Source organism: Hemitrygon akajei, chromosome 29 (assembly GCF_048418815.1).
Source record: "Hemitrygon akajei chromosome 29, sHemAka1.3, whole genome shotgun sequence".
In the NCBI taxonomy this organism is placed as follows: domain Eukaryota; kingdom Metazoa; phylum Chordata; class Chondrichthyes; order Myliobatiformes; family Dasyatidae; genus Hemitrygon; species Hemitrygon akajei.
Window position 1 is genome coordinate 29,471,701 of NC_133152.1, and position 22,736 is coordinate 29,494,436.

The 22,736-nt window shown below is 38.4% G+C and overlaps 1 protein-coding gene across 9 annotated transcripts in view; it reads left to right on the forward strand.

Annotated features, from left to right (window-relative positions):
- The first annotated feature begins 4,339 nt into the window (after nucleotides 1-4,339).
- The window catches only part of camta1a (calmodulin binding transcription activator 1a), a 1,224,644-nt gene continuing 1,206,247 nt past the window's right edge, over nucleotides 4,340-22,736 (forward strand). For all 9 annotated transcript variants that reach the window (XM_073032065.1, XM_073032068.1, XM_073032066.1 and 6 more), the window contains exon 1: nucleotides 4,340-4,454. In XM_073032065.1, the coding sequence (XP_072888166.1) occupies nucleotides 4,430-4,454 (25 nt within the window). In that variant the 5' untranslated portion in view covers nucleotides 4,340-4,429. The remainder of the gene's footprint in view (nucleotides 4,455-22,736) is intronic.

The following is a 22,736-nucleotide window of genomic DNA, read 5'->3' on the forward strand; positions in this document are numbered from 1 at the left end:
CAGTGGTATCTACCAAATGATGTGTTGAAAAAGTTTAAGTACTATGTGTATGTATGAAAATGCATTCTTTTCATCCAGGGTAATGACATTTTGTTTTGCCATAGCCAAGTTTGGAAAAAGATTTTAATACATCTTCATAGGGCAGTGGATCCTCTATGAAGTTCTACTGAGATCTCAGCTTGATGTTTTGATTTTTTTCAATGAACACTAAGATGGATATCCAAAAGTAGGCTTATCTACTGGACCTTCTCTCTCTTCAATGTAACCTCTCCAAGAGAGACACATAAACACAGCTTGGTGTGTGTACTACCAATGGTTCCATCGCTTTAGGTTCCCTATTCAATGACCTAGGCGCCCCAGCACTCCTCTGCCAGCAGCGAAATGAACCAATGGACTTGGGTGCAGATCTAGAGATCCACCTAGCTGTAGGTTGCAGGGAACAGTCTCATGCCTTACACTTCCAGAGGAAGAGGCCAACAAGCCTACGGATGCAAAATTGGTAAATTTTAGTAAATGAGCCAGAATCCTAGGAAACTGAGAGCTGGTTTCCCACCAGATCAGTTTGGAGGCTCTAAGGGTCAGAGTGTGATTCCTAGTAAACCCTCTTGACCTAGAACGCAGAACTGGACCAGCAGAAAAGCCATGGTCATTGGGTTGTGGAGAATGACTTATGGCAGAAGATCCAGTAGCTCAAAGGTACAGAACTAGCCTCTCAGTAGCAGTGCCCACTGGTATGGATGAGTAACTTTCTTATCTACTATAGTAAAATATGCATAGTAGTTTTGGTTCACTTCCTCCAGAAAGGACCATCCAGATGGCTTCGATGTCATCTTGCTGAGCACTGATGGTACTTTATTCATTGCTTTTAAGTGTATTGCCTTGAAACAGAAGCTTAGTTTGGGGAGACTTTACACATTGACTTCAGGTCCAGTTAAAACATCACTGATTATTCCAGCACACACATCTTGGTATGGATGCCACTTACTAGGTATTCCTTACACACATATGATCTGATACGGCACCAGATATATTGCATTCAGCTAGTATTTTGCAACCATCCTCCCTCTGTTTTTTTCTCTCTGCACAGCTCATTTCAGCCATTGTCTGAATGTTTAATGCCTCTCATTTATGCATTGTTGGTAGAATGGATTTTCCAAGGTACACATGGGGCACACTTACTTTCACAGCCACATGTTGTTGCTACAATACTTGCACCTTAGCTGCACTTCCTGTGTTCTGCTTTGTTCCACTAGTCATGGCTTTACATGTCTTTATGCATTTTATTGGCGGGAACCCTGTTCCATGTTGTCGTAGTTCCTCAGAATGGACTCTACAAATAATTCACTTTCAATGAGCAAATCTTTCCAAACTGTGAATCTGCAATTATCTGCTAACACTGAGGAATTTATTAAGAAAACATCAGCAGAATATCCCTGCTCAGGATTATAAGTATATCAATGGTAATGCTAACTGTCTGAGGTCTTTATGGTATGGTACAATTCTCTTATCCACCATAGGTAACTCCGTATGCAGTGTAGAGATTTCCATTCCATGGACTGATTATCTGCCTGGAAATCCAGCAGCTCCTTCACTTGAATCATTGTTTCACAATGCTGGCCCCTTGTGTTTCAGGCTCGGCGAGCAACTTTCATTATTTCATTAACCAGCACTTCCAACAGCATATCTCAGTAGCTCTCCCTAAGATACTGCAAAGTAGTGGTGATTTGAAGAATATCATTATTAAACAAAGGAATTTAGCAAAGAAAGAGAGAGAGGGGCTGCATTTCTTTACAGTGTGCCTGGTGCCACATAAGTAATTTGGTTTAGCCAGATATTTCCTTGAAAACAGTGGACACATATATCATGGTTTTTAAAGGAGTACACACCTAATGTTACATAAACCACACAAAAAAAAACTACAGGCTGAGTAGAAGAGGGTGGAGAATTAATATAGAAGGTTAATTGAAGGTTCAGTGTCTACCTGGAAACTTGATGGTCAACTTTATGAAGCTATCCTTCATGATGTGGAAAGGGGGAGTAATTTCAAGTTCCTAGATGTCAGCTTCTATGAGGATTGATCCTGGGCACAACATAACGATGAATTTACCATGAAGGCACAGCAGCAGCTATATTTCATTAGGAGTTTGAGCACATTTGGTACGTCACCAAAGACACTCGTAAAGTTCTACAGATGAACCATAGAGAGCATTCTAACTGGGTGCATCACCATCTGGTACGGGAGGGCCATTGGACAGGATTGAAATAAGCTGCAGAAAGTTGTGAACTCAGTTCTATCATGGACACTAGCCTCCCCAGCACCCAGTCCATCTTCAAGGAGAGATGCCTCAAAAAGGCAGCGTCCACCATTAAGGACTCCCACCACCCAGGACCTGCAATCTTCTGATTGCTACCATCAGGAAGGAGGTATAGAAGCCCAAAGGCACACACTCAATGATTCAGGAACAACTTCTTCCCCTCTGCCATCAGATTTCTGAATGGTCATTGAACCCATGAACAGCACCTTACTTCTTAAATATAACTTTAAAAGATATATATATATATATATATATATATATATATACTGCAATTTACAATTATTTTGTATTTCAATGTACTGCTGCCGCAGAACGACAAATTTCACAACATATGCCTGTGATATTAGACCTGATTCTGAGCTATCCTGCAATGTTTGGTCTGCACAGGGTGAAATTTGCATCATATGCAGAAAAACCAGTTTAGTATATTAAAAGAAGTAAATCAGTATTTCACTGGTATGGCGCACTGACAATAGGAAGGGATTAGGGATCAGGTGTATTTACCACATTTGTAGAGCAAGGTTCCATGAGGAAGGGTGATCATGGTATCTGAGGTGCAGAATAAAGGTATAGAGGGTGATCGAAGAATAGTACAGTACTATTCATTGTCTTGAACTGGGCATCAGGGATTTGCACTTAGTGCCTATTCCCAATTTCCAGCTTGGCAGCATTTTTTGAAAGTCACGATCATACTGGTGAGGTCACTTTAAATATATTTCATTATTGGGGAGTGATTCAGAGGAAACAAAATAGTATGCTGCTTGGGAAGGGAACCTGCAGGAGACAGCTTCCTTGTTGCTGGCTGACGTCACAGATTTGGGAAGCCACTGAGTAGGCTTGGTGCTGGAAGTGGGGGGAAAAAATGAGTGTTTAGGGTGGTTGGTGGGTTACCAATCACAGGGTAATACTTGTCATGTGGTGCTCCCTGCTCAGTGCTTCACTCATCAAAGGAAACAGTGAGTATTCATCATTCATCTGCTCCATCCCTTCTTCCCATGCTCCACAGCTCTCATATTGGATTCTTTCTTCTTCACCCTTTAACACGTCCCACCTTCTCACTTCACCCCTTCCCCTTTCACTTGGCTTTACCAATCACCTCCAGCTCCTTCTTCTCCCCTCACCTCATGTTCTAGCTTCTGCCCCCTTCCTTTCCAGTCCTAATGAAGGGTCTTGGACTTAAACATCGACCCCCACCCCCCCAAACTCCACAGATGCTGCCTGATCAGCTGAGTTCCTCCAGCATTTTGCGTGCCATTTTCTGGATTTCCAGCAGAATTTCTTGCGTATATCCCTTCCTTCTCCCTATACTGGCTACAACCCCTTGATAATCTCAGACCTGACGGAGGGGCTTGACTCAAAACTCCACTCATGCTCTATCCCTTTGCTTCCACAGGTGTCGCTTAGCCCAGTGACTTCGTCCAGATTCCAGCGTTCATTTTCTTTTGTCTCTCCATGTTCCTGACTGGTGCCTTGTACAAAGGCTCTGAGGTGTCAGGACCGGAGTCAGTCACCACAAGATATCCAGTCTCTGACTAGCTCTTGTAGCCACAGTACTTTTGTGCTGGTTCAAGTGACCTCCAAGATGTCGATAATAGGGGAATTCAGCGATAGTAGAGATGATCTCACGATTACTGTACATGATTTTCCAAGAGTTACGGCGCTGATTAGGGAGAACCAACCCATGCTGATATTTACGGCCCACCTTGTTCGTATTCGTCCTTACTAGTTCAGTCATGGGAACTGGGAGTGAAATCCCCAAATCTCACGAGATTTACTCTTGGCCACGCGAGCGCGAGTAGAATTTTCTTTCCCCCCAGAGGCGCGCGCGCGCGCGCGGACACACGCACGCAAGGAACGCGTACGACTTTCTGGGCGGTCACAACCTAACCCGATAACCGGAAGTTCCAGGTCGATGATGGACCTACGTCCCAACCAATAGCACATCGATCCGACGAGCGAAGAGGCGGGAGGGTGGGGCGGTCGGCCCAATGATCTGGTCGCCATTGGAAGGGAGCGAAGAGGGGGGCGGGGTGGGTTCTGTGCCCGGTGCTCAAGGTTGGTTGAGCGGCGGTTTCTCCGGCGGTCGGGTTTAGGGATGTAAGTGGGGGACTGAAATGGCTGCCGAAAAGAAGCCGGAAGGTAAGGGTCTAAGGAGGAGGGGTTGGGAGAAAAATGTAAGTGTGTGTAAAATATCACTGGTATTTAATATTTATTTATGATGACAACCTGCTGGACGACGAAAAAAAGCTGAATCTGACAGAACAAGGGGGTGTGAAGCGCTGCAAATGGAGCAAAAACGGTTTATCGTAAATATAGAAAACCGCTATGTGTGGAGTATAGAGAAGGGCAAACTATTTCCTTACAGAAATAGAGTCAATGTCCGAATTAATTTTCGTGTTCAGCAAACTGTCACTTTCTAGAGAGAGAAAAAATAATTAATATTTTAAAAATCAAATATACAAGGTTGTTTGGTATTTGCTGGCGGTAAACTCCACAAGAGGGCGGTAACAGATTGTTTATCTGGTGTGAAAGTGATTTAACTCCTCTCGCACTGTCAAATACTGGAATACTTGAAGTAATGTACTCCAGAATAACTCGCAAAATCACTGTCGACAAGTGGATATTGCATATAAAGTGCCACCTCCGATATATATTTGTTTTGACTTTAGTTAAAGCATAGTTGTAGAAGACTGAAACGTTGGCGGTTAGATATACAAAATTTTAAGTATTAATGGAAGATCACCGTCAGAAGTTTTATTTTGCTTGATTAATCTTTTTTTCATGGAGACCAGTAGATTCGAGTTTTAGACAAAAGATCACGTTTTCAATTTATTTACTTTGAGAAAAGTTTGTTCGTTTTTAAATATGTACAACTCGATTCCTTTTCAAGTGCAGCGTGTTAAAAGACATTTTCATATTGAATTTTCTTCCCTTTTACTATTTTAATGAAAATAGTAATGGTACAGTATAACTAACACATTTTCAGACACTGATGTTTTGAAGCTATAAGTATGAAAATACAATGAACTTTTGTATGTTGATTGTTCTATAGACCGAACAGTTTGCAATTTTCTTGTACATACAAGAATTTGTGCAAGTAAGAAAGCATTGGACGATATGGTAATTCCAAGTAAATTCAAAATACTATGAAGTATTATTTATTCCATTAACATAAAATAATGGGTAAGCTGGTTTACTTGAAAGATTTATAGAATATGAACATAGCGTATACATTACAGAGAAAAAAACTAAAGAAGTAAACTGTATTAAATTACATGCAGATTTGTCAGTTTATTATTGGACGAAATTTGCAGGAAAATAGGGCCAAATTACCCTTTTTAAAGCAAATACTGTATAATACTTTAAAAATAAAATCACTTAATACTGAAGAGCATGCTAGTCAATTTTAATATGTCTGGGTATATCAGTGATTTTTAATTTGGGCTGAAATGAAGATTTTCTTATACCTATCCAATAATAGAAATTATTCACTATATTGTGTGCCTGTTTTTAATGGAGTATTTGTAAAGGTTTTTAAAAAAAGTCTCATATTAATTGTCAATGTTGTTCAAGAATACACATTCCTGGAATTTTTAAAGGAATTGGGAAGGAGACAGCCTTAACCCTTTGTTTCACAGCTGCTGTTTGACATGCAAAGCATGATGCTCTTCTAAGTAATACATGAGGTGGATGCAAATGAAGCTTAGTTTAGTATTCAGAAGAGCCTGTCTTTATTTGTACCCATATAATGTAAAGTATTGTATCATTTATGGAAATACAGTCTTTTTGCACCCCTTTAGATGTTTCTTCTAAACATTTAGATTCCTGTCAGAAATAATTCAACCAGTATCAATTCTAATGGTTATCATTACATTGTCTGTTTTGTTCTTTACCAGTTGTTTTTGATTCTAATTATAAAAAATATGTATTTCTTTCAACAGGCAGACCATATGTCACACTTGGAGTGACTCTACTCGTTCTATGTATCTTTCTTTCTCCCCCTACAGGTATTTGAACAGCTTATGGTATTCCTGTCAGACAACAATGCCAACGAATCAAATTGTGTGGACTGTATTATCACTGTCAAGTTGTTAACACATAGATACCTTAGGTAGTTTTATTCACTCTGTCATAACATAGTATTGTGTTACTGGTATTTACAGGGAAATATGGACGTCAAAGGAATATCTATTAAGAAGCTCGCATTGAATGTACTTTTATTTCATGTAGTGATAGCAATAATGGAAAGTACACAAATCTAGAATTCTTTCTTATAGCAGATCAGAAAATAAAACCTACATTTTCTTGTTCCTTCCAGGTTGCAAATGTTCCAATTTATGACCTCTTCCTTGGACATTAAAATTGTGAAACTTCTCACCTTCTCAAGCATTCTCTTAATTGTTAGTGTATATGCTTTTAAAACCAAAGTTTTGTGAGATCTAATCACTATTTGATTGATCAGCTCAACTTGTCCTTGCTGTCCTGCATGATGGACTTTTGCCAACACAAGTTTCTCAAAATAAAAGAGAAAAGGAAATAATTCACTGTAGTCAGTCTAATTTAGCCAAGATAAGCTGATATTACTTTACGGTATGTTCAGAATCTGTAAATTTTATATGTTTTAAGGTGCTCAATGAAATCATTGGAATTTTGCTAGTAATGTAATCTTCCACTTACAATGAAGTGAAATCATTTTAGCTTTCAAAAGTGGAGAAGCAGTGGTTGGTGGTAGCCATTTCACTTAACGTACTATTTCATCACGAGTTACTGCAAGTTAATCAAGATTTCTCTCTTCCTCCTACAGTTATCCTGTTATTATCATCTGCATTCCAGCCATTCTAAAAGTTCTGTGTTGACAGTGTTGAGGTATTGCTCTTTGAATGCTGACTACTTTTGTTATCTCATTGAAACATCTTTTATGCATGACCTAGGTAGAATGATTGCAGGCTGTCACGTAATAGGAACATCACGGTCATAAACTTATAACGGATACTATAAATGTTTTTTGCTCCCCACCACTACTACATTTGTTATTTCTTTCTACAGCTTTGTGCTGAAGAGACAGAATAAGATGAAGATTATTTACAGAATTTAGTTTTCATGTAGTATTAATAATATATTAAATTTTAACTGTGGAATTATAATAGAAAGGAGTTATTATTAAAAATTGAGTTTGAGTCCCCAGAAATGGCTTCTGCAACAATAATCCTTTTTGTACACAAGTATTCTTACAATTCTTCACTAAATATGGCATTAACCAAAAATGCTAATAAGATGGTGGCATGGTTTTGTTATTGCTCGTTTGTTGCCAAAGTCAGCATTGGGATGTGGGTAGGGACAAGGAATGTTTTGCCAAAGGGAAATTTAGAAATCAAGGAGGTCTGAGGTGATAAATGTGATTCCAATGAGACCAAAGTAAAGAATAGGATAAAGGCAGTAGAGAGAAAGGGTGATCAGATCCGTGGAGTTAAGCACAAAAAGGACCAAAAAATGTTGGTCGAGCTCTACATAGGTCTCCAAACATCATTACTGATGTAGGGCATAGTATAAACCAGGAATTTAGAGGCATATGTTACAATGATTTTGTAATAATTATAGCTGACTAATTTACATATACAGTATACTGGACTAGTCAGATTTAATACGGAAGATGCATTTTGGAGCGCCGATGCAATAGCTTTCAAGATCTGTGTGTTGAGTAATTGGTGAGGAAATGGAGCTTTTCAGGTATGTTACTCTGCAGTACCAAAGAACTAATTGATAACATGGAAGGTAAGGGGCCTTTGGGGAAGAGTGATCATAATATGATAATATTTGTATTGAAGATGATTTGGTTCCATCTGATACCTGGATCTTAAATTTAAGTTGGGAATTTACATAGAAAAAGTATGACTGCAAATGAGAAATTTCTAACAATTGAATATTGTTGCATAATCTTTTTAATAGCACTTTTTAAGTTGTTAAAAACTGATTACTGTATATGGTTCAGTTATGTCTAGTGTTACGTATTCAGGCAACAATAAATATAGATGAATTAGGCAAGGGTTTTTATAACAAATAACACGTTTATTAAACACTGAAAACAGACCCCCTCAAAAGTAAACAAACTCAAACGTAACCGGAACTCAGCTGCTGTACGGCAGATTCACAGTTCTTAATAGCGTTGCATGTTCAAACAGTTCTTAAAGCGGTATTGAAAAAAAACAGTTCTTTAAAGCGGTATGCCGAAAGTAAACAGTTCTTTAAAGCGGTATGCCGAAAGTTCAAAAACTCACAGTCCTTTTAAAAGGAGAGACTTTTTAAGGCGATTTAAATTCTCTTCCACGTCGTTGTCCTTCGATTCCCCGGCGTCGAACTTTCCCACGAAGAATTTTATAAAATATAACGGTTTAAAGGAACTGACCTTCTTTCCACACTATTCTCAATCCTTTCTGGTCAAACCCAGGGATTAACAGCGAGAATAGTCAACGAAATCCTTCCGAATGAGGATCAAATAAGGTCGAGACCAATCCACCGTCGAAAATCGATTCTCCTCGATTTCTATCTTCCAAATTCTTATCTTCACTCTCCACCAGCAAAGAAACCGCTGGCAATGACCTTTTAAACTTTAGGCATTATATAAAACTTCATTTTTCAACTAAACTGCGTCATCACATTAAATCATGCAGTGGCATGAAGTCAGCTTGGCAAATCCCACCACAAACTGCCCCACCTGACAGGGTGGGTCTTCCTTTTATACCCTGTAAAAAAAAAAAACCTGTCACATGACCTCTACTGGCGGGAAAATGACATCACTCCACCATCACAAGACCATTACCTCATGTCCAGTATAACTTCAACCCCAGTCACGTGACAAGGGTACCACTGTCACGTGTCACGGGTACGTAACACTAGTGACTAGTTTGAGATGGTATTAACTCAAAGGAAGGGGTGATTGCTTAAAGTAACAATGAGCCTGATAACTGGGAAAACATTAGAACAAGAAATTAATACCAGAACATTGTAAAGGAATGCAGAAATAGAATAAAAATAATATTGAAAATAATATAAATGCTTTTATATGCAAGCTGTGTAAAAACTTTGATTTTATAATTGCATTAAAAGTAAAAAATGGGTAAATGCTAATGCAGATCCCTTACTTATTGTGACACATGAAGTTAAAATGAGAAGTCAGGAAATTTCCTGGAAATAAATGGAGATCAACAAGTCTTGAGTGATGGGATGAAAGAGATTTGCATTTTTATTTGAGAAAATTAAAATTCCAAGGTTTTCAGAGATGCAGATGGTAAATATTTAAAAATGTTGCCAGCCAAAATTCCCTTGATTCTGAAATAGTTTCTTCAAACTGTAAGGATAATGGGGATCTTCAGATGTTCCCTCGAGGCAGAGACTCCTGTAGATACTGCAGATGGTAGAAGAGGATGTGTATTGTCTGGACAGCCGCTCTTGCATTCCTCTGCATTTGAATTGCTCTACCATACCATGACTCAGGATAGTTAATCTCTCTCTTCGGCTGTTTATCGATTCCAATGTTGACTGAGGCCTGGGCAAGGTTGTATGGAAGACCGGCAGTTGCTCATGCTGCAAGTCCCCCCTCTCCACGCCACCAACGTTGTCCAAGGGAAGGACACTAGGCCGATACAGCTTGGCACTGGTATCGTCGCAGAGCAATGTGTGGTTAAGTGCCTGGCTCAAGGACACAACACACTGCCTCAGCTGAGGCTCAAATTAGCGACCTTCAGGTCACTAGACCAGTGCCTTAGTCACTTGGCCACGTGCCAACACAGGATGGTTAATATGTTGGTTAATAAGTTTCAGTGGTACATCTGTAGAATTTGCAAGAGGAGTCAGTGACAACCTGAACCTCCTTAAGTAAAGATGTTGCCATGCCTTCCTTGTGATTGCATCTATCTGCTGGGCCCAGGATTGGTCATCTGATATTTTAATATCCAGGAATTTAAAGCTACTGACCTTCTCCAGCATCAATTTCTCTTAATGTAAACTGGTATATGTTCACGCTGCTTCCCCTTTCTTCTTCCTAACTGCAGCCAATAGACGGCCAACTTGTATATAGTCCATACATATGAATGCACTGTTGTGAGTCCAGCAAAATGGATTTGCTAGATGCTGCAGGGCTGCAGTTTTCTTCTCCATTTGGGGTCTTGATTTGTGGCCACATTTCCGATTTTACAGGAACAGAATATTTTTGAAACTTGGGGAAGACCTGTAACTTAGCCATTCAAGGACTAGTTAATGGAAAGAAACTGTAGGAACAGATGCCTTTTTTGAGTTTGAGAGGCTGGGACTAGTGTTAGAGGGGCTTGTGGTGGTGTGCTAGCTGTTCATAATTTAGAATCAGTGTTTGGATGAGGAAACCAACCTAACTAACTAACCCAATTTTGCTGTTAACTTAAAGCGGAGTTAAGTGAATTTCAAGGAAGATGTGCAGTGATGGGTAGCATGAACATTGCAGCAGGGTAAGTATACAGCTAAGGACATGATGGTTTGACTATATAAAGGGAAAATATGTAAGGGCATTCACTTTGAAAGAAACAGAAAACAATCCTGTTGTAAAGCAGAAGAGATTGAATGGTGTTAATATCTTTGTACATGAATACTTAGTCTAATCATATGTTAGCTTTTAATGCAAGTTAATTTGAATCAAGGGAAAATATGACATGCTCTAAATGAAGAAAAATGCCAAAAATCATGTACTGTTCTGGTCTCCCTATCCAAAGGAAAATATACTTTCAATAGAGGAAGTGCAAGGAAGGCTCATTGGGATGAAGATGGAATTGCCCAAGATAGATTAAGCTGTCTAAAACTATGCCTTCAGAAGGATGAGAGGTAATCAAACAGAATTCTTGCCGTGATGACTAGATAGATGCTTGTCCTAGCAAGGGTATTGAGAACTGGGACTCAAGTCTTAAAATAAGGGTTGGTAACCAGGACAGATGAGATTTCTTCAACTCTGAAGATAGCAAATCTTGTAGATACTCTTCCACAGAGTACAGTGCCTTCTCAGTAAGTGAGAGTATGCAAGACTGATATTGATGTGTTTTTGGATATTAAGGGAGCAAGGGATTTTGGATTTGTGCAGGAGGATGGTGTTGAGGTAAAGATAGCCAAGATCTTATTGAATAGCCAACATGCCAACACACACAAAATGCTGGAGGAACTCAGCATCTATGGTCTAAAGTATAGAAAATGTTTTGGGCCAAAACCCTTAAGCACAACTGGAGAAAAAAAGCTGAAGAGTAAATTTAAAAGGTGGGGAGAGATAAACACCAGGTGATAGGTGAAACCTGGAGCGGGAAGGATGAAGTAAAGAGCTGGGAAGTTGATTGGTGAAAGAGAGCATGGAAGAAAGAAAAAGGGATGAGTACCAGAGGGAGGTGATGGGTGAGCAAGGAGATAAGGTGAGAGAAGGAAAAGGGGATGGGAAATGGTGAAGGGAGAGAAGTGGGTGCGTTACTGGAAGTTTGAGAAATCGATGTTCATGCTATCAGGTTGGAGGCTACCCAAAATGAATATAAGATGTTGCTCCTCTAATCTAAGTGTGGTCTCATCATGACAGTGGGGAAAGCCTTGGTTGGATATATTGAAATGGGAATGGGAAGTGGAATTAAAATGGGTGGCCACTGGTGGACGGAGCGTAGATGTTTGGCAAAACATTCTTCCAATCTATGTTGGGTCTCACTGATATACAGGAGGCCACACCGGGAGCACAAAGCAGAGTATAAGACCCCAACAGACTCACAGTTGAAGTGTTGCCTCACCTGGAAGGACTGTTTAGGTAGTGAGGGAGTAAGTGTAGAGGCAGGTGTAGCACTTGTTCCGTTTTCAAGGATAAGTGCCAGGAGGGAGATCACTGCAAAGGGACGAATGGACAAGGGAGTCGCGTAGGGAGTGATCCCTGCAGAAAGTGGGGGGGGGGGGGTGCGGGGAGACGTACTTGGTGGTGGAATCCCATTCAAGGTGGCATAAGTTTCTGAGAATTATGTGCAGGACACGGAAGCTGGTGGGGTGGTAGGTGAGGGCAAGAGGAACCTTATTCCTGGTAGGGTGGTGGGAGGATGGGGTAAGAGCAGATATGTGTGAAATGGAAGAGATGCAGTTGGAGCAGCGTTGATGGTGGAGGATGGGAAGCCCCTTTCTTTGAAAAAGGAGGGCATCTCCTTTGTGCTAGAATGAAAAATCTCATCCTGAGAGCAGTTGCCATGGAGATGGAGGAATTGGGAAAAGGGGATAATGTTTTTACAAGTAGCAGGGTGGGATGAGGTGTAGTCAAGATAGCTGTGAGAGTCCGTGGGTTGGTAATAGACATCGGTGGATAAGCTGTCTCTGGAGACAGAGACTGAGAAAGGGAAGGGAATAGTCAGAAATGGACCAGGTGAATTTGAGGGCAAGGTGGAAGTTGGAGGCAAAGTGAATTAAGTCAACGAATTTAGATTGGTTACAGAAAGCAGCACCAATGCAGTCGTCGAGGTATCACAGGAAAAGTGCGGGATGGTCACCATTGTAGGCTTGGAACATAGACTGTTCCATGTAGCCGATGAACAGGCAGGCATAGCTGGGACCCATGCGAGTGCCCATGGCTACTTTTGTTTGAAGGAAGTGGGAGGAGCCAAAGGAGAAATTATTTAGAGCGAGGACAAGTTCCACTAGGTGGAGGAGAGTGGTGATGGAGGGGAACTGGTTAGGTCTGGTGTCCAGACAAAAAGCAGAGAGCTTTGAGGCTTTCCTGGTGGGGAATGGAGGTATATAAGGACTGGACATCCATAGTAAAAACAAGATGATGGGGGCCAGGGAACATGAAATCCTTGAAAAGATCAGGAGTGTGTGAGGTGTCATGGATGTAGGTAGGAAGGGACTGAACTAGGAAGGATAAAACAGTCGAGGTATGCCAATATGAGTTCAGAGGGGCAAGAAACGGCTGAAACAATGGGTCCAGCTGGACAAGTGGGCCACACTTGGGTTGGAGGAACAACACCTTGTATTCTGTTTGGGTAGCCTCCAGCCTGATGGCATGAACATTGATTTCTCAAACTTCTGGTAATGCCCCCATTCCTCCTCCGCACCATTTCCCATCCCCTTTTCCCTCTCATCTCCTTGCCTGCCCATTGTCTCCCTCTGCCACTCCTCCCCCTTTTTCTTTATTCCATGGCCTTCTGCCTCTTTCACCAATCACCTTCCCAGCTCTTTACTTCATCCCTCCCCCCTCCAGCTTTTACCTATCACCTGGTACTTCTCTCTCCCCTCCTCCCACCTTTTAAATTTAGTCCTCAGCTTTTTTCCTCCAGTCCTGCCAAAGGGTTTCGGCTAGAAACATCAACTTTTTTCCCATAGGTTCTGCCTGGTCTGCTGAATTCCTGTAGCATTTTGTGTGTGTTTCTTGGATTTCCAGCATCTGCAGATTTTCTCCTGTTTGTAATCCAACAGACCACAAGGAATTGATTTGGCTACTTATATTTCTTATGATTTTTTAGTGACAGGAAATACCAGTCTTGCAGATGTGGTCGACATGTTTATTCGGCCATTATGGGAATTTCTATCAAACTATTCGGATGTCTAGTGTTTTTTTTCTGGATTAGTAATTTTATGAATTAGTTTATTCACTGTTTCAAAAGAAGGAAAACAAAACTAGTGGAAAATGATGTAAAGTTATTTTTAGTTGAGAATATTTTTATTGATAATGTGTTAAAACTTAATTTGTTTAGAGTGCTTAGTGCTGGTCCAGGTTGAGTTTGGTTAAAATAATCGATTTTTGCCATTTCTCCATTTGGGACTGCTGTTTGGATTATGAGGTTTAGTATGTTGCAGCGTTTACATTTGCCTTTCTCAACACAGGGTTAGGGAACTAAAGTCTTGAAAGCCATTTCACTGTTTTTAAACTGCAAATCACCCATGTGCAATATTATAAGTTATAATATTGAATACAAATAGTAGCAGTATACTATAGGCTACAGTGCACTCAAGGGAATTAAACTAGAGTGTTTGTTTAGCCTTGCTAGCTCTTAACAGTCTTTTATATATTTGTAAAAATATACTGTTTAAAATGTTTTGTTTAAATCATTGAAGTTCTTACTTTTATGTTACAGCAGTTAGTTATCCTTGCTGACAACCATTAATTGCAGTTTTATATCTTCTGGAAGAAGCTTTTCTTTCTTATTGCAGCAGGTTGTATAGTGCTGTGGAATAGTGGTGTGCCAGCTCTGTTCTCCTGGTTCTAACCAACTGAATATCTATCATTTTCAATTAACTATATCAAAATTCATTTCTCTTGAGCCATAGAAGGAATGAAATTCCTAGTTTCTGTTACCTACAATATTTGATCTGAGTTTACTGATAGTAAACCAGGCTGCTTTTTGAAAAATGTTTAAATGTGGGTATACGGGAGGCAGACAAGATAAATTTGAAATATGATGGGAATCTTTTTTTAAGTGAAAAAATATCTTGGATGACTCATCTAGGAGAAAATTAGTAAAAGGAATTAAGCATTTATGAAAATTTGGATATGGCAGACAAAGTGCAAAGGATGGGAGCTTGGTTTTTCTGTAGGATGTAATTCTGTGGTAGAGCTATCTACCTATGCATTCAATACATGGAATGCAAGAATAAACCCCTATCTGGGTATAATTTTGTCAGTTTACCATGGGTGGTATAACCTTACTGGTATTCTTTCACAAACATAACTTCTAGCCATGACAATGTAGCTTTAGTCATTACTCTTACAAAATCATGCCTTTAGCTGCTTAAAATGCTTTAGATAAAGAAACAAGTTCAATCAAAGGAGGAGATAGTTGAAAGAATTACCAAGTATTTGGGTTTTAATTTGGGTATAAAGGCAAGGAGAGCAGTGGAGTCAAATTTGGGGTTTTTGAGTACATTCTGCTAATTTTTGACCCAGATATTGTTGAATGTGCAGTTATGTCATAGTTGTTCAACAATAATTTTCCTAGGACTAATGAACACATAGGAATATTTCCCTCCACACCTCTGCAGCTTTGTGACTAGCTTTGATGAAGTGAAATAAGTGACTGTGCTTGACATGTGGCATTATGGAAGCTGAAAGGTATTGCAGACAATGAAAGTGAAGAGAAAATCTTTACTGGAATAATTCTTCACACACTAAAATCTGTTTTTGATTGCTCAGATTTTCATCAATGACCTTTCTCCCAACACAAAGTCAAAAGTGGGGAAGTTTACTGATTATATTCATGCTGCTTAGATAATGAAGTAGCCCAAACCTGTATGGAGCATGATCTTAATCACATCCAGGCATGGTATGATTATTGTCAATTAATATTCATATTGCACGAGTGCCACATAATGACTATTTCCAGCATGAGATTCTAATTATCTCTCCTTGATATTCAAAAAAAGAGCCATTAATGTCAGCTTCCTTGGTTTTCCAATAATCTGAAACTGAACTGGACCATATATCTGCTGGCTGTAAGAACAGGTCCAAGGCTGGATATCTTACAACAATTCACACACCCTTGAACTTCACAAGATAGTTAGGAATGTGATAGAATGCTCTCCATATCCTTGGATGAGTGTGGCTCCCGTAACACTTGAGGTTCACCATTTGGGAAGAAAGAGCTTTGTTAATTGGACCCCATTCACCACCTGATCACTTGCCTCTTCAATCACTGGTTTGTTGACGACAACTGGTATGTTAGCAGGAGAACTAGTTGTCATCATTTCATAGTGAATTGATTTTATAAACTCCTTTAATTGAAATTGCCCCAAAATGCTTCAACAGGCATGTTATAATTTTAAAAAAATACTGCAACACAGGAAATTTGATGGGTGAATGACCAAAAACCTAGCTAAAATTTTATGGTTTGAGAATCATAGAGTGAGAGTAAAATGATATTTTCGAAGGATAATTCCAAAGTTTTTAAGGGTTTGGTAGCTAAGGACAATAATCAAGGAGCTTTTAAATTCTGGGATGATCAAGGGACCAGATATAGGAATGTGAGTATCTTTGAGATCTGTGCTGGAGAAAATTATGGAGGTGAGCAAGCCCTTGAAGAGATTTGAAAATAAGAAAGGATATTTCAAAATTGTTATGTTATTTAACTTGTGATCTCATGATAGTTCAGCAAGATGACCTAAGTTAGAGAAAGAGCAATAGAGTTTTAGATACATTTTTTTTGGAAGGTTGAAAATTTCTTGTCTGCAGATGATAACAATATGTAGAAACATACTGGGCCAAAGTGAATTCTTGAAGTGATGAGGAAACTGTGAAGAGAATATAATGTGAAAATGTACTGGCACCAAGGGTCTCGGCCCGAAATGTCGACTGTACTACTTCTTATAGATGCTGCCTGGCCTGCTGCATTCCACCAGCATTTTGTGTGTGTTGCTTGAATTTCCAGCATCTGCAGATTTCCTCGTGCTGGCACCAATCAAGTAGTTTGGGGAACTGAGTAAGAGTAGCCCCAGGAAGTCGGATGGTGAAGAAGAAGCATTTAATTGGCCATGAATATAGTTAAGTGTTTTGTACGGTAAAGAGAATAGACAGATAATGCATGATTATTCACTGCACCTAGTTGAACTATATAGTCAACTGATTTGGCTTTTCAAAGGAGAATTTAGTTTGAAAGGTCCAATTTAGCAATTTAAAATATGTGAATTTCTTCAACCAAAGATTTTCCATTGATGGCAAACATAGTTGGAAAAATTTGTGTTGTCGTTATTACTAATTAGATCATTGATGTTTGTTAGCTTATTAGTCCACTGATGAAGGCAAAGTTAGTGCTTACAAATGCAGTCACATGAAAATCACTACCAACAAGTGGCATGTTCCTGAAAAACAAAAACTATAGAAGCCTGATGGCTAATAAGTATTGTTTTGAAATATCTTGGACAATTAATGCAGGTTGTATTCCATTTTTGGGAACATTAACATATTGCATATCATTGTGGCTTGTAAAGTATTGTTTTCATTCACATACAGTTCAGTCCTTCAGGAGAGGTGACGGCTGCATACGTTTTAAAAGTGGTTGTTAGCTGTAGATTATTGTCATTGTGGATTAAACATAGATTATATAACTCTGTTCCAACCAATTGTGGCACCAGAGGTATCGTTATCAAATTTCCCTGGTGTGAAATTAATACTGTCTAATGGTATACTGCTTGAAGAATATTAGATGCACAAAAATGAAGTTCCAGTTTGTTTTCTGGTCTTGGCTACATAATATCATAAGTTTAAATTGGCTGTTAGCTTCAGCAAAAACAAAATTGGGTTGGCATTTCTGTTGCTAATAACAGTTCAGGTCTGTTTGGGTACACTAGTACAGCTAGGGCTATGCATGATGTCATCTGTATGCAAATAACTTCAACTGAAGGCCCACATCTAACAAATGCCCATTTAATCAATGTGTTATCAGCAGATGCTATTTTGAAAACATACCTCCAAAATTAGCTTCATTTTGGTCGGATAGAAAAACAGGTATTAAGGATTTGGAGTGATAGAGTGGGCTATTTGATCTGTTCTCAGCTTGGCCCAATATTTGGCTAGTGAGATATATCTTTCATACGTTAAACTTCTGGATATGTACATGTTCCTTTTGAACTTATTTGATAGCTTTTTCAAAGTTTGTATGGCGTTGGAACTTTTCATGGTTGTTATTTAAGATGCTATTGAAATTTAATAAGTGTATGCAGTATACATATGAGACAAAGGCTGATGTAAGCTTCATGTACTTGTTCTGTAGTATTAAGTACATTATGTAGCTCTGTAATTAGTTGTATAGGACAGCTAGTTTCTTTGGCTTTGAGGCCTTATTTCCTTATGACATTAAACCTTCAAGTTTCAGTTACAGTTGCAGCATGTTTTTGGGCAGTGATGCTTGCTGAGAATAAAAGAGAGTGGAACCTGCAGTTAGACAAATGTTAAAGAAGTGGAAGAGTAACTTGGGAATGATTTTAATGATCAACTTGAATTTTGGATAATCTGAATTTTTATATCTTTTTCCTCATCCCCTCTATTTAGATTTAAATTGAAGAAATACGTTAATGGGGTGTTAATGATCAGAATGCTGTTCTTATTTGTACGGGGGCTGGGTTTGATGTTTTTTTTCCCTGAATGACTTTCCTGTCTCTTTTTTTGTTTCGTGGCTACCTGAAGAAATACAAATTCAGAGTTGTATAGGATACATGCTTTGATAATAAATAAACCACAAGTCAATTAAATTGTAAAGATATTCTGAAAAAATAAACATGAATATTTCACATCATTGGAATGTTGACAAGTGCTTCAATTTTCACTGTTTCATTTCTTATCTACTTGCACTGATTATTAAAACGATAGAAACACATCCCTTTGGAAAAAATTGCCAAGTAGTTTCCTTTGCGTTGCCTTGTCAATCATCAGGTCGTTATTGCATACTCAACTGTAAACTCCTGCAACTTTTTCATGTTTATTTTTCCATTCAATAATATTTTTATTTCAATGATTCCAGTGTTGAAATGTATTAAATTAAGTAAATATTTTGCTTCTCAGTATTGACCCATGTTTGTCTTGTAGTTTCTTCAATAGGAAGTATTTGAGAACCAAAACTGATTGGCATTGCTGTCATTTGACTTAATAAAATCACTTGTTTTATTTCCTTTTTCCTTGATCCAGAAAGTGTGTGCATCATGCCAGACTTTTCATTATATATAGTTGCAATGCCAAAAAATAATGAAGACATGTTTGTATTAATACGATGAAACCATTACTTATGTAACTGCAGACAAGTCTCTTTCCAGATTTAAATTTTGGTTTATTATGCCATCTAATATACAATTTGCTGTTTGTAATAATTAACTAAGAATGTAGCTAATATTAATGTATCAAATTTTGATAATTGTTTCCTACCATTATACATTATAACTCCACCCTGGGTAAAATGATTCCTTTGTACCATTACATTGTATTGTATACAGTTATGCAACACAGCAACCAAAGTTATTAATTTGCTAATGGTTTGTTCAAGAAAATATATAATACAAACTGTATCCATAGATCCCTTTTCTTGGTTGAACTTTAAAGTTGTGTTTGGTTACCTAAATTTTAAATTGTATTCCTGCAAGGTTTTTGAATCAAAATGTTCTATCAGTGGTTCGTAGTGTGCCATTCAGTAAATATTTAATTATTTATAATTATTTTTGTATAGCTTAGAGGTTGATTAAAACATACTTCGACTGGTGATCTTGTTTGTTTCTGTGAATGACTATTACATGAGCAAAGCAATGTGTGATGTATTCTCATTAATTAGATGTAGATATTTCTGAATGTATTGGTCCTCTTGCCTTTTGCAATGCTCTTTGGACATGAAGGTGGATTCATTGATCAGTACAGGTGTCCCCTGCTTTACGAAAGTTTGCTTTAACGAAAGACCTACATTAGTACCTGCTTTTGCTAATTGAAAGAAATCCGAAGAGGATTTTCGCTTTTACGAAAAAAGGCGCTGGCTTTTAACTTGTGTTTTCCCAGAGAAAGACTACCATGACCATGAAGCCTTGCATGGGCAGGTGTGTGCACGTGAGGGTACGTGCCGATTTTTTTTTCCTCTACAAATTGGTTTTGGCTAAATCTTCCCGATTCTGATAAGTGAAACTATACTGTACATACATTATTTCTACTTTATATAGGCTGTGTATTTATCATATCATTCCTGCTTTTACTATATGTTTGTGTTATTTTAGGTTTTATGTGGTATTTGGTAGGTTATTTTTTCGGTCTGGGAATGCTCAAATTTTTCCCAGATAAATTAACGGTAATTGCTTCTTCACTTTACGCCTTTTTGGCTTATGAAAGGTTTCATAGGAACGCTCTACTTTCGGATAGCGGGGGAAACCTGTATTACAATATGTTTACTTATGTTAAATTCATTCCTTTCACTAGAAGTAAAGGAAAACAGTTATGATCCATTTATCTAGTATTGTATAAACTTAGCAGTTGTATGTCACAGGAACGGAAGCAACAGTAATGATGGCAATCAATCTCTAATTATTCTGTCCACAACTAATTCAGATACGAGGCGCAAAAAAGGCCACAGTGATGGAGATCTTTAGGTTCTACAGTTGCCTGTTCTCCCAGGGAAGCTGTACTTGCTACTTGCCTTGTATCAAGTTACTCTTACTTGGAATAGGAAGTAAACTAAACAGCTTAAGTCACTCCCTAGTGTTCTCTTTCTGTTTCCGTGCATCTCCAAATGATCAACTGAAACCAATAATAAGCAAAGGACCAGAAATTAAACTGTAATAAAAAGCTGGAACTTTTGCCCAGCTTTTTAAATGCATCATTGCTGAAAGGTAGGATTCCCAAAATGCTGGACATGTATTTCTGTGCCACACTGCTGATATTGCAGAGTAGGTGGCTACTTTGTGGTCCCCTGAATTGTTGATATGCATGTTGAGATCTCAGTGATTCAGCTGAGATCTTTAAAGCTGAGCTTCACCAGGAATGATAGAACTGCCTCTCAATACCATACTATGAAGTGCTTTGAATTTTTTCCCAGCCAGCAATAACATCCGAAAAGCAGATTGCAGATGCAGGAAATCAGAAAAAAATGAAAATGCGAGTAACATTCAGCAGTTCATTACAAGTCCACAGACAAGTCTTGACTATAATACTCTTTCCTAATGTCCTGTAAAAACTTAGTTACATTCTCTTGGCCCCTCTGGTTCTGTCATATGTTTCAAGAACAATACTTTACAGAACAGTTCTGAAAGAACTTCCATTTTACGTTAATAGCTTCAACTCCACTCTGATCAACATGTTTTTCAAATCTATCTGTTCCACTTCTTGTGTTTCTATTCTTGCCCCCAATCTCCTGCCCTGGGTAAGGATAGGCTTGCCTCTATCCTCACCTTCCACCCAACTTGCCTCCAATTTCACTATGTAGTGCTTTCACCAGAAGCATCTTTACTTCCTCACTTTTTAGCATTTCAAAGGAATTGTTATCATCACTCCTTGATTTGCTCTTCTGATAACACTCCAATATGCATTCCCCTCTTCATATACAACCAGAGGGAGATCTGACATCTGCCATTTTTACCTCTTCCCTTTCTATTCCTCAGGGACCAAAATGCTCCTAACAGATCAAGTAGCAATTCATTTCTACACCATAACAGTTTAATACATTGCATTTAGTGTTCATAATGTGATCTCCTGTTGAATAGGTACACTAAATATAGACTAAGTGGCCACTTCATTTGTTTAGCCTGCAAGAATCTCCAACAAGTTCCCATTCTCACCTCTGTTTGGCTTCTACTATTTAAGAAAGCCAATTATATGCTCAACGGACAGCATCATATCTAATGACAAAAGACTTTGCAACTCACATTATATTGAACTCAACAATTTCAATTGGTTATTTGCGATCAAAGGTAATCTATGTGTAATATTAACACAGTTTCCCCTTACCAAGATGCTCTCTGACCTGCTGTATATTTTAAGCCTTCTCATCTATTTTGAATTTCCAACAACCATTTTTTAAACCTTACAGTTCCTGCAATTTTTTTTGGCTATCTCCTCATCCTCCAGACAATCAGCTGTGATTTAATAAGCCTTCAGCAACAATGTTGTGTCATTTAGTCACTGTTTTCCCTATACAGACATTCCTTTTGTTTAGTCACCAACTGTCCTTCTGACTCATTCCACATTTAGTTTTCAATAAATTCACTTTGTACTTCAGCCCTTCCTCTGTAATTTGGTTTTAATTCTAACATTTCCTGCTTCTGATGGAAAAGTCCTCAACCTGATCTTTTTTAAAAAAAAATGTTTCTCTGTTCATACCTGCTTTCAGTTTTACTGAAAACAATATGAGTATATAAGAAAGGTAAACAAGAGAAAATCTGCAGATGCTGGAAATCCGAGCAACACACACAAAATGCTTTTTTACTCCAGTCCTGCCGCAGGGTTTCTGCCTGAAACATTCACTGTACTTGTTTTCCATAGATTCTGCCTGGCCTGCTGAGTTCCTCCAGCATTTTGTTGTGTTGATAGGAAAAGGGTATGTATTCTCCACCAGATCTGCATTTATATAACTGAAGTTATGCTGCTTCAGAATTGATGAACTCAGTATTATACTGCATTTATTTAACACTTTTAGGAAATAACCCATTGCTTAAACAAGTGACATCTCTCTGAAGTTTTGTTACTGAATATTTTAATAAATTTTCAACTATTGGAGAGCCCCAAGTAAATGAGCCTTTTTAAAAAAAACATGCCTGTTTTAAAGAGTGTTGTTAACTTGGCAATAACTCAAAGCTAAATATATTTGGTCAAATTAATTTTTAATAGTAAAATAGAGGATTGTATTATTTGTGCAATTGTAACTGGAATAATTTTAGCTTGATCTTTCAATCATGATGTAGAGTAGGCAGTTATTTGATTTTTAACTTGGAGAATAAAAAGGT